Source organism: Echinops telfairi, unplaced genomic scaffold, assembly GCF_000313985.2.
Source record: "Echinops telfairi isolate 266 unplaced genomic scaffold, ASM31398v2 ScPeMD7_7469;HRSCAF=8507_0, whole genome shotgun sequence".
Classification (NCBI taxonomy): Eukaryota; Metazoa; Chordata; class Mammalia; order Afrosoricida; family Tenrecidae; genus Echinops; species Echinops telfairi.
This window is the reverse complement of record NW_022111372.1, coordinates 83,298,727-83,311,739: the sequence shown is the minus strand read 5'-3', so window position 1 is coordinate 83,311,739 and position 13,013 is coordinate 83,298,727. Positions and strand designations below refer to the sequence as shown.

Below are 13,013 nucleotides of genomic sequence, written 5' to 3'. Positions count from 1 at the left end.
CAAGCCCTACCAGGCCACCTACACCCTCCTCACCACCGATTTGGATCACTTGTTGTTCCCTTGTCCCTGGGTTTGTTAACACCACTACCATTCCCCCCACCTCCCCCTCTCCCATGTCCTCCTGGAACTGTCGGTCCTGTTGTTTTCTCCTCCAGATTGTTCATCCAACCTATATTATTTAGACAGACCAGCAGAGAAAAGACAGAGCAAAACCAAGCAACAATATACAGCAAAACAATGACCAAAAAAACACACCAAGGAAAAAAAGCTTAGTTAGTTAGTTCAAGGACTGTTTGGAGTGTTTTCCAGTCCAGTCTGTTGGGGCACCATGCCCTGGCCCCAAAGTCTACCTTCAGCATTCCCTGGGGACCTTGCCGCTCTGTTCCCTTGTTCTGTTGCACCCCCTTAGTGGTTTGCCTCGGTGTGGCAGGATCAGATTGGACGCAATTCCCACACTGTGTCTTCGGTGTTGTCCCCTGTAGGGCTATGGGTCAATGAGGGACGTCATGTCTCATAGCGGGTAGGCCATGTGGACCTCTCTGTGGACTGGCTGCTCTAATCGGGAACACTGCCCTCAAGGCCTGGTGGGCCACAGGCTTACTTATTCTTACACAGGGCTGACTCAAAATGGCTGTGGTCTTCTCATAACTCACAAGTTATGTGCGTGTTAGGTAAGCCAACTCTGCATTTGGAGCGATGAAACCAGCCTTTGCTGACCATCCCTCTGGTCTTCAGAAATGCTAGGTGCTTTTGTGTGAATAGTCAGGCACTTCACAGGAACCCTCCTCTGGATTTGGCCTTCTGTCCAGATCATCAACAGTGTCTCTAGCTTATGGATTGACCTTGTCCTTATCTTTGTTAAAATGGCTGATTTTTATGCCGGTCACTGCACATTTCTATTCTTATCCTTGATGAACAGATAGTCTTTTCCCATGTTTGTTTGCCAAATTTCTTTATCATAGGTCTTAATTATCTCAATCTTTTTGCCAAATTTCTTTATTATAGGTCTTAATTATCTCAATCTCTTTGCCCTTTTTTGTTGGATTAGAACGTTCAGTGGTATGGCTCCTTTTATGAGACATATTATTGGCTGTGTAAGAGTGCAGGTGTTCCTCCTCCCTGGGGAACAGACAACCAAAAAGTGGATGAAGGGAGAAGTCGGACAGGGCAAGATATGACAAAATACCCATTTATAAACTATCAAGGGCTCATGCGGGAGGGGGGAGCGGGGAGGGAGGGGAAAAATGAGGACCTAATGTCGGGGGTTTAAATGGAGAGAAAATGTATTGAGAAACGATGTACAAATGCGCTTTACACAATTGATGTGTGTATGGATTGGGATAACAGTTGTATGAGCCCCTAATAAAATGTTGAAAAAAAAAGAAAAAGGAAAAAAAAAAAAGAGTGCAGGTGTCACAGCTAGAGAAACTCGAACAACTTGGCTTCAAATTAACAAGTGGTGTTTAAGGTACAAAATACTGAATATGATCGAGTTTTGGGGTTGGTCTACCCTGACGTGTTGGCCTCAGTGTCATAGCAATGAAGTCTGAGTCACAACAGTTGTCCAACACATGCCCAGTTTAGTTGTCCCCTGTAGAGCAGAGCATTGCTCAACTTTGTCTGTTACAACTAGACATCACCTTCATTGCAGGCTAAGGTAAAACCCATCATATGGCTATGTTTTGAACAATCATTGTGATAGGTAGGTTTTTTTGTGCCAACCTGGCCAATAGGAATATGTGGGATTAATGAGGTTGCAGTTTGATTGGAGGGCAAAGAGATAAATGGCTTGGCAAAACCCGCCCCTCTCTCTCTTGCTCTCTGGTGATCAGACCAGTGTGTGGCTGCTTGTGAGCTACACTACCTGTGGGATGGCCCGTGGATCACGGCGCTAGAGCTTGAAGTTCCTTTGAGAGCTGCTTCGCCATCCTGCTGATATATGCATTGCTTGAGCTTGAGGCTGGTGGGTCCTGCCCTCCTGCATTGCTTGAGTTTGATACCCCATCCTGGTCCGGCCTGCTTCGCTAAGCTCCTGAGCTGCTGACTATCGGTCACCCGCCCTGTTGTTTACTGCCTGTATTGCTTGGGGGAAGACTCTGTAGTCTGCTTCCTTGACCTTGGACCCAGCAGCCCTCTTGAATTCCAGTATAATTAACTTTCACAGAAGTGAATTGAACTGAGCCCTCTGTACTCCTCTGTGGACTGATTGGCTGTTAAATTCCGTCATGTTGTATAAATCTATCTATATATACATATAATAAGTGTCCTGGTTTTGTTTCTCTAGGAACCATACCTAACAATCATAAAATGGAACATCTGTGAGTGAACATCTGAGAATAATAGCCAGCAAATTATGTGCTGCCACATTGTAGGTAGTATAGATTCTTAAGGAAATGTATTGAAAGAACCCCACCAAAAACAGATGGTCTACTTAAGGACTACTTATATTTTCTTCCTGTCTTTGTTAATATGTGACTTCTGTATCCTGCTTTTTAAAAAAATCCTGTGTTATCTTTGAAAACATGCCCCATCATAATTTCCCATGAACGACTGACTATTAGGTGTGCCACCAAGTTGGCTCTGGCTCATAGCAACCCCATGTTACTAGAATGGCTTCACCATTTTAATGGACTTGTATCCTGTTGGGATTCAAGTATAGTAACCCCCTTCCTCAGTACTTAGTAACCATTCAAATCGATGCTAAAATGGTGTGGGGGACAGAGGGGCCCCATCTCATCTCTGGCTACACAAGGGAGAAAGAGAATCCATCTCCACACTGGCCCAAGATGGATTGCCACAAAGTAGAGATTGGGTTCTCTCTCTCTCTCTCTCTGTCTCGGCAACGAAAAATGACCAGTCCCTCTATTAGTGTTTCATGATCCTTATTTGTACAATCCCACCTAGTCATATGGTGGGAGTTAGAGATATGGATAGAAAAGCCATATTAAGAAATTTCCCTTCACTGCAGATGCATAGTTCACATCTTCTCAGGCTTAGTGGCAGCTCCTGACCTCATATATATGACCGTCTACAATTTAACTTTACACGTTTATGTCTCACTATGTCTTGTCTCTCCTATAACCCAAGCTTGTTCATTGTCTACTTTTATGTCTCGTATGACTGCATAACTATGGTTCGTGGCTCACTGTGAGTGTCACTTTTGTGGCACTATGGTTCGTGGCTCACCGTGTCACTTTTGTGGCACATCTTTAGGGTCCCTCAGGGTAAAATAAGTGACTTTCCTTGTAGGTATGTCTACAGTAGCTGTGCTTTTACTTAGAAGCCATCATCAGCTAGCTGTGGCTTCTTCTTAGGTCACAGTGTAAGGTTCTTAATTCCCTGTACAGCCTGCATAGCCCTCCCCCACCAGCGCGCATCGCAGCTATGCCTCTCTCAAGTGCAGGTCAGTGCAGGTGTTTGGCACCCACAGGACAGAACCCAAAAACACACCGCACATTTGTTTATGAGTTTGGTATGGTCAAAGTTAGCGGACTAGCCATTAAATCCTGCAGTAGTTCAGAGAAGAGCTATTTTCAAGGACTGGAATGGTCGACAGAGCTTTTATAGAGGAGGTGGGTCTGGAATGCTCAGGAAGGCATTGTTTTTGAGAAGATGGCTTAATGAGTTTGTCCGCTCGGGAGAGAAGACTTACATGGCAGCATATATGAATCTTCTCTTGAGCAGTTTTCACAGTGGGTTCTCTCAGGGAGACTGGGATGGTGACTTTCTGGCGTGTGTTCAAGCTCAGCAGTACTAGAGCGGAATAATAAGAAAGTATGCTTCTGAGGATTTCTTGCTGGCATGAATGGCAAGTACTTGACTGCTGATCATCCCACTCAGTGACACCGCCAAAGAAAAGGCTTCCCTTTTTTCTTTTTCTATTTTTTGATTTCCATAAAGCTTACAGCCAAGAGAACAATATGGAGCAGTCTTGCCCTGTAACGCATGGGTTCACTTTGAGTTGGAAGCAGCTCAAAGGTACAAGACAACAGTAAGCAAGAACTAAAAAAAACCAAATCTAGCTGATACCAAGGACTCAAGTAGAAAGCAAATGTTTTGAGAACGATGAGGGAAACAAATGTGCTTGACACAATGGATATATGTATGGATTGTGATTAGAGTTGTATGAGCCCCCAATAAAATGATTTAAAAAAAGAAAGAAGAAAAAGATAAGACAAAATAATAATAATTTAGAAATTAGCAAGTGGTCATGGGGGGAAGGGGAAAAAATTAGCTGATACCAAGGGCTTAAGTAGAAAGCAAATGTTTTGAGAATGATGAGGGCAGCAAATGTGCTTGACACGATGTATGTACGGGTTGTGATAAGAGTTGTATTTACGAACCCCTAATAAAATGATAAAAAAAAATCTTAAAAGAAAATAGGTTTCTGCAGTTGGCTTCCTCAGTTCGAATCTTTGCAAGTCTTTACTAAGTACCCTTCAGTAAGCCCTTTTCCATCTCCCCTCATCTGCGAGTCAAAGACAATACTAGTGCCTGCTTCCTTAGGGTTGTCGGAGGGTCAAATGAGATTGTCGATGTGAAGTGGGGGCACAATTCTTGGTGCGTGTGGAGTCCTCAGTCAGTGTTTGCTGCTCTCGTCATTGGCAGCATCAAGGTTTAGTGAAACCCATAACAGAGCTGTGGCACTCTTATTTCTGAAAGTGACCGTGCAATCCGTGATTTCCTTACTGGAAGGACATATTTTAAAGTATGTTGTTGTATGCAGTCAAAACTGCAGAAAATACTCCTGATTAAGACATTTTCACTTTGCTACCGTAATTATAAAAACCAGCAGTGTTTTACACTCGATTTTTAAACGAAGCCATAGACACAGATACAGAACTAAGCCTTTGGCTACAAAACGGGAAGAGCTCCATATGATACATGAGTCATTTCCCACTTGTTTAAAAAAATTTTTTTAATTATGGGACAATTTATTCATTACAGTGGGTTAAAGAGGTATATACATGAAATGAGTCATAAATTAAATAAGTGAAAATTCAAGCACTGCTACCATAAGACATTCTGGAATGGTTGTTTAATAAGGTTGTTTAAAATCCATGTGATCTGTAGCAAATGTGATTTTATTTAAATTTTTAAAAATCGTTTTATTAGGGGCTCATACATATTTAAATTTTTTTAAAGTGGGGTTTAATTCTTGCATCATCATTGCTTATCCTGTATCTACAAAGTACTGTGCAAACTCCTTTGCTTTAGCTTAGTATTTTTTGTGGCTTGTTATAGAATTGCAAATAGAGATGTTTCAGATTTTTTTTAAAGGTTTAGTCAAAACGTACTACCACTGGGGGCTCCAGTTCAGGCCTGCATGGGTTTATTTCAAACAAAGCAAGTTTAAACATGTCTCTGAAATCGGTAGATGGCTTCAGGCCAGTTCGAGTGCATCCCAGCTGCTCATTCTTCGAGGTAGAAAGGACTCCCCTAGGTGCCCTAAATTTATTTGAGAAACCTTACCTCCTCTTTTTGTCCCCAAACTCAAAGATTGGTAGACTGTCCTTTTGACGTGGTGTAAATCAGAGTTCAGCATGCTTCTTCAGCAGTGGGCTAGAAGACAGCAACACCACCGGCGGAAGTGCATAAGCCTATATGCGGGGCGGGATAGAGCAAACAACTTCATATTTTGATACTTTTGTGTAATAAAAATCTCTAGATTGTGTTGCAACCCTTTCTGATTTGCTGTCATGTAATTAATTACTCTCTATTGGTGCTATTAGTGTTACCTTTCACAAGTCGGGAAGGACCTAGCAATAATGTCTCCAGAGAGTTTTTTCAAGTTTCTTGCCCCATAAACTTCTCTGAGGCCATTCCATTTATTTCTACCTTAATTTAAAACTCCTGTGCGCATGTCATGAGCGCGCGCGCGCGCACACACACACACACACACACACACTACATTTGGGTGCAGCAGGGAGACTGAATTAGTGGTTGGACTTGTAGGTCTCTCTTCAAGCTTTTCTTGTGCTGACAGTCATGATGGTGGTAAGCTTGACTTCCCTTCAGGTCGGCTGTCTGTAGTGCTATTTTGAATCTCATCTAATGTCTTCTACCCTCTTTGAAATACCTTTTGAGCCTTGGTTCTCTTTCTGAAAGCAGATTCCCCAGCCCCCTTAGCTACATCCTCTCCATCTTGACTTACATTTTTATTTTGCCACAGGTTTTTGCAGGGATTGTCATATAGTGTAGATAATGTGATTTTTAAATTCCTTAAGAGCGAATGAGTAGAAGAAGGTAAACCAATTTTGGCATCTGTGCACTTAGAAGTTTAGAGCCAAAGTCACCTTGGTTGTCATCTAGTTCAGCTGTTAAAGTTGCCAGCTGAAGGGAAAAATAGATTCAAGAGAACGACTTGCTGAGCTCACACAGCGCCAGTGCTTTTTCTGTTAGACCACACTTTTCAGGCATGCTCTGCTAGTTAGAGAAAGAGTTCATGAATTCTGAGTTTTGAAGCAGAAAGTATAAATAGTTTCTAAAAGCTCCAAATGTGTTCTTGCCAGTCAGGAAGTGACTCACCTTATCTTGTTATTGTTCTACAGTTCCTACTGGCTAAGATTAGCTCAAGAAACGTGACAATTCCCAGTGCATTGGATGGAACAAAAGGTGGTGTCTTAAGATCGCTTAGCTCACACTTCCCTCTGAGGGGCTCTCCTAGAGATGGTGGTCTCTGAGGTGTCTCTGAGCAGGCAGAGCCTGGTAATTACTTTCTACCCTGAAAGAGCCTTGACAAAAAGGTGGGCTGAGATCGCCATGTAGAGTTTTCTATTCTGATGGCTTAAATTATCTTCCTGCAAGTGGTTTTCATCTAGTCGCCTATGTAGAAGGCAATGTTTTGCTCCAAGATCTCAGGGGTTAGTTTAGCGCCTCTGTTGTTTTTCTGCCAATGTTTCTCTCCTGTGATAAGTAAGCGGTGGTGTATTAGAATCCTGGAGATAGCGTCTAAGTGTCTGTCATTGGTGCTTTTTCCTTTCTAACTTCCTTGTGGATGGGGGAAGGTTTGTAGAGCAGACCATCTCTACTTTGCATTCACAATTCATGAACTTTACCTTGTGCTCTGATTCACGGCAGCTCCTCCATCACTTATCCCGCTTCCTCCCGCTATCTTGTTTCCATTCCCCTTTCCCAACGCTGTAAACTTTGTTGTTGGCTAATCTCAAATGATTCTAAGTGTGTGTGTCTCGATAGTGTTGTCTAGCTTCTCGTTCACACTTGAGCCGCAGGTCGAGGTCCGTCTCAGACATGAGGGCAGGGTGGGGAAGGGCCTTCATCTTCAGGGTGCTGCCAGTCTCTTGCCGACCAGTAAGCTTGACTCTTGAGCTTTGGTTCCACATTTTAGAACCACTATCCTGGACCTACTTTTCAGAGCAGTTGGTGATCGTAGCTGGGTATTATTTGTTCTTCTGGTCTCAGGGTCATGGAGACTGATGTTTATATGCTTCATTAGTCCTTTGGGCTAATTGTTTCCATTGTGTCTTTCAATTTTTATCTTTCTTCTTTGCTCTGGGAGCCCTGCTGGCATAGTGGATTATGTGTTGGGCTGCTAACTGCAAACAGAAGTTCAAAACCACCAGCTGCTCCAAAGGGGGAAATGGACTTTTACACTCCCCTAAGACTTAGAGCTTTAAAAACCCCTAAAGTCAGTTCTCTTCTGCCTTAAAGGGTCCCTATGAGTGGGAATAGATTTGAATCTGTGAGCTTGGGTTGGTTCATTCCTCCAAATGGGGAGAACAATAGCTGTACCTTAGATCTAGGCTGTTGTCATTAGTCCTGTCAAGAGCACTACTCAGAGCTGTGCGTTTCATTACTCACTGATACACAGGTGCTGTTGCATTTAGCTGCTTTGGCCACAGATCTTAACCTACTTTCATCACTGTGCAGGGGAGTCCTGCACTACAAAGAGTTTGACCACCCAATACACACTCCTGCTGTTGACGTGCTGGGCGCCTGAGCTCAGGTTTCACAATGGGAAGTTGATCACGGAACTTGGAGTGGAACTGAGCCTCTCGATATCCCACCCACAGTCATCCCGTCTAGATATCCCATCCACAGCCATCCCATCTAGATATCCCACCCACAGCCATCCCGTCTCGATATCCCACCCACAGCCATCCCGTCTCGATATCCCACCCACAGCCATCCCGTCTCGATATCCCACCCACAGCCATCCCGTCTGATATCCCACCCACAGCCATCCTGTCGATTCCCTCTCTGAAAGTATAAACCTTTATGGAATCAGGCTGCTGATTTTTCTCCTTCAGAGTGGCAAGTGGGCTCAAACTAGCGACCTCCTAGTCAGCAACCCAACCCTTAACCCACAGTACCACCAGGGCTCCTTAAGCCTAGATAAAACCCAGCTTTTATACTTTGCATCTCCTTTTTTAGTGCCTCACACTGTGTACCCAGAAGAAGAAACTTCTTTAAAGTGTGTGTGTGTGTGTGTGTGTAATAAGTAATAAATAATGCTGTTATTAGTGCAGCAGTACTAATGGGGTGAAAGGTAAGGCACCAAGGACTTTTAAAAGTCGACTTATGTGCTCGAAACCTTTTCTCCCCTTAGTAGTTTATTGGCATATAGTTCACATATGTAGTTCAATGCAGTCACATAAAGAAGAGTTGTGTAATAGTCACCACAATCACTTTTGGAACATTTTCTTCAGTCTTATATTCATCATTATTAGCTCCCCATTTCCACCCTACAGTCTCCCCTGCGGTACCCCCAAGGAACCTTTAATCCAGTTACTGTCTCTAGATTTACCTATTCTGGGTTTCAGATACAGAAAACATTAAAACAAAAACAAAAAAACAGGAATAACAAAGTAAAACAAAAACCTCAGTTGAACAGAAATCAAAATACTGAAAACTAGAGCAAATTTAAATGGACCATGTTAGGGGCCATCGAGCCAGTTCCAACCCACAGCACCCCTGTGCACAACAGAATGAAACCCGGCCTGGCCCCGCACCAGCCTCACGACGGTTCCTGTGCCGGCCGGAGCCCATCGTCTGAGCCATCGTATCGAGGGCCTTCCTCTTTTTTCCGCCCTTCCACTTTCCAAACATGATGTCCCTCTCTGGGGACTGCCTGTCCTAACAACATGTCCAAAAGTACGTAAGAGGAAGTCTTACCATCCTGGCCTCTAAGGAGCACCCTGGCCTGTTGCTTCTTCCAGTTTGGATCATTTGGTTCTTTAGCAGTCCATAGTACTTTTAGCTCTCTCCAGCACCCCAATTCAGATGCATCTGTTCTTCTACGGTCTTCCCTATTCAGTGTCCAACTTCCACATGCATGTAATGCACCGGAGAATATATGGCTTGAGTCAGGCACACTTTAATCCTCAAAAGCAATACTCTTCAATACTCTAAAGAAGTCTTGTGCAGCAGATTACCTAATGTGATACGTCTTTTATTTTTATTTTTGAAAATTCCCCTGTAGGTCCTTTTTTATAAAAAATTAATTTTAAAAAAATCACTTATTGAGGGCTCGTACAACTCATCACAGTCCATGCATACATCCATTGTGTCAAGCACATGTGATACGTCTTTTGATCTCTTGACACCTGCTTCCATAGTCATTGATAGTGGGGCCAAGTAAGGCAAAGTCCTTGACAACTTTAACCTTGTCTTCCTTTATCATGGTGTTGCTTACTGGAGCAGTGGTGAGGATTTGCTCTTCCTTACACTGAGTTGTCATCCATGCTGAGGGCTACAGTCATTGCTCTTCATCCGCACGTGCTCCAGGTCCTCTTCACTCTCAGCAAATAAGGCTGTGTCCTCTGTATCTAAGCAAGGTCAATTGACAGGGCACTAAATCTTAACCTAAATGCATCTGCAACAGCCTTTCTAATGCATTCTGCATGTTAACAATTATTCACATCCCCAGTCCATGGTCAAAGGGATGTCCTAGGGGCTTAATCTATGTGTATTTGCCTTCACTTTTTTTTTTTAAACGAACCGCTTTTATACTGGTCTAAAGCAATGGTTCTCAACCTTCCTAATGCCGTGACCCTTTAATTAACACAGTTCCTCATGTTGTGACCCCCCCAAAACATTTTCATTGCTACTTCATAACTAATTTTGCTGCTGTTAGGATCCCTGTGAGAGGGTTGTTCGACCCCCAGGTTGAGAACTGGTGTGAAAGGAGATCAACTGATAAGATACTACAATGCAACCTGACTGCCTGTGCCACAGTCATCAACTTTACAGTGTTCTCTGTTTGATAGCAGGGCTGCTCACACCCTCCGCTATGCTTAGAGGGGCTCGCTGGAGGCGAAATCCATGGGTAGACCCTGTGTCCACTGTCCTGCATAGCTGCTTGCAAACCAGGTGTTCACAATTTAAGCTCTGATCCCATTCCTGCCTTTAGATTTGAACTATTATTGGCAATCCTTGGATCCCACAAGCTGGGGTGCTTTTTCTGTGTGGACTTAGTTGACACCTCACTTAAATGGCTGCTTGTTTAAAAACAAGCCTTTAAGACCCCAGATGCTATTCTGTGTGATGCTGGGCACCATCTAGGTTCACCACACTTTGCTCTGCCACCCTTATCTTCCGTGTTATCTTCGTGAGGTGGAGCATCGAGCAGGTCCATGTCATAAGAACTAATTGTTCTTGGATCAGGGCTAGAATTAAGTGCAAGTCCAAAAGCTATTCATGCATCCATGGTTTACATACGTCTGTGGGTCACCTTACTGACAGCACTCATTTTAGAGAACACCATCGTTCCCCTGGGGCTCACTTCTACTGCCATCAAGTCAGTGGTGACTTTTAGAAATCCTGTACCTTTAAGTTAACCTCTTCCTCTCGGCTCAGTTTGCTTTTCTGTTGTACCCATGCATTTTTTGTTAACAAGAATCAAGTGAGTTCATATTTATGAACATGCTGCCGGCAGTAAAATGCCCAGTCCATGTAGATATTCTTCTTTTTTCTAGGAGAAGCCAGCCAAAGTCAAAGTGGAGTTAACTTCTGGCGTCACCTCCAAAGGCTCTGTGATTAAAAGAAATCACCAGCTTGTTACGTCTGGGCAGAATTCCTCTAAGGAGAGTACATCCAAACTGACCCTGGAGAACTCAGAAGCCGTAAGCCAGCTCCTAAGTGTGACTCCTCTAAGGGAAGTGAGTGAGGACAACGAATGGGAGGAAGTAATCATCTCAGATGCCCATGTTTTGGTCAAGGAAGAGCCTGGGAATTGTGGGACAGCAGTCACTAAGACGCCGGTCGTCCAAAGTGGTGTGCAGTCTGAAGTCACCCTGGGGACAGCTGAGAATGACAGTCCTGGGACAGACAGACCACCAGCTGAGGGCGCCAGCACCTCCAGTTTACTCCCTTCTTCTAAAAAGCCTACAGGGTGAGCTAATGTGCTTTTTCAGGTTACTAGACTGTTTTAAAACAGCAGGCTTAGAAATACTCTGTTTTATCCCCTGTTCTTTCAGCATTGCTGAGCAGAGCCCAGTTAGAGGTGCTCATGTTAGAGACACTGACACAAGGCTTAGCCACCTGCAGTGATTTGCCTCTCCTTTCACACCCTATTAGCCATGCCCTCTTGTCAAATCCGTACACACCTTTTCTCACTGATCTTTGTGAAGCTGTTTTGGGTGTCTTGCTGGTTCAGGCTGTGGACCTTGTTAAGAAAAACATGTTACCAATCCTGGGTACTGGATTTGGAAAGAGTGTCCATAGTAAGCCACCCCATGGAAAGAGTCCTGTTTGGGTGGTAGGAGAACTCACTTCTATCAGAGCTCTCTTCTTGACTTCTCTTTGACTTGGAGGATAGTCACTTCATGCCTCCTGGTTTCAGTTCACTCCTCTGGGAAATCTTGATGTGGGAATTAGAAAATCCTGTCTTCACAGACTGATTGAGAAAGGTTATGTGAAAGTACATACCCTGGAGCCTTGCAAACAGGAGGTCAGTAAGTGAGAACTGTCTTACTCCCCCCCCTTGCTCTCCTTGAGGGAGCTGGATTCTACAAACAGCACCTCATTAGAAGCGGTTGTTGTTAGGTGCATTAGGTCAGTGCCAACTTTTACAGTCCTCTGTGTACAGCAGGAGGGCATCCTCCGCACGCTCACAGTTATTCTGGTTTGAGCCCGCCGTGCAGCTCTGATGTCAGTTGACTTGTCGAGGGTGTGCCCTTTTTTTCCTGCTCCTTTCCCAAGCATGAGCTCCACCAGGACTGCTTTCTTCTGATAACCTGTCCGAAGCATATGAGATGAATCTTGCCATGCTTGCTTCTAAGAAGCGTTCTGTTGGTACTTCCAAGAACCTGTTTGTTCTCCTGGCAGTCCGGGGTATTTTCAGGATTCCCTAGCACCACCATTCAAATGCACCAATTCTTCTTTGGCCTTCCTTATTCAGTGTCCAACTTTTGTATGCCTATGAGGCAATTGAAAATCCAATGGCTTGGCTCAGGTGCACCTTAATCCTCAAAATAACATTTGTGCTTTACAATACTGTACTCTAAAGAGGTCTTGTGCAGCAGATGTGTGCCCTGCTATTCGTCTTTTGGTCCCTAAGTGATACCATGAGCATTGAGTGTAGATCCACACAGGATGATAGCTGAACAACTTTGGTCTTTTATCTGTTTACCATGATGGTCCAGTTGTGAGGATTTTGGTTTTCTTTACATTGAGTTGTAATCCATACTGAAGGCTGTAAACCTTGATCTTCATCAGCAAGTGCTTTAAATCTTTCGCCTACTTTCAGCAAGCTTCTCTGATGATTAGCGCAGCATGCAGATTGAGTAAGTATGGTAAGGGAATACAGCCCTGATGCATACTTTTCCTGATTTAAACCATGCAGTGTGCCCTCGTTCTGCCCGCACAACTGCCTCTTGATCCATGCACAGGTTCCACATGAGCTCCATTACTGTAATGGAAGGCCCTTGTTTCCTTTTATCAGCGGTTCTCATCTGGGAATACTTTTGTGCCATGGGGACATTGAGCCATATTTGGAGATGTTTTCAGTTGCCACAAGTAGAAGCAAGGGCATCCCTGGTGTCTACAATGCA

At 43.9% G+C, this 13,013-nt stretch overlaps 1 protein-coding gene across 2 annotated transcripts in view; it reads left to right on the top strand.

Annotated features, from left to right (window-relative positions):
- HMGXB3 (HMG-box containing 3) overlaps nucleotides 1–13,013 on the top strand; it is a 52,256-nt gene that overhangs the window by 18,538 nt on the left and 20,705 nt on the right. For both annotated transcript variants that reach the window (XM_004697084.2, XM_045284626.1), the window contains one exon: nucleotides 10,938–11,353. In XM_004697084.2, coding sequence (XP_004697141.1) covers nucleotides 10,938–11,353 — 416 coding nt within the window. The remainder of the gene's footprint in view (nucleotides 1–10,937; nucleotides 11,354–13,013) is intronic.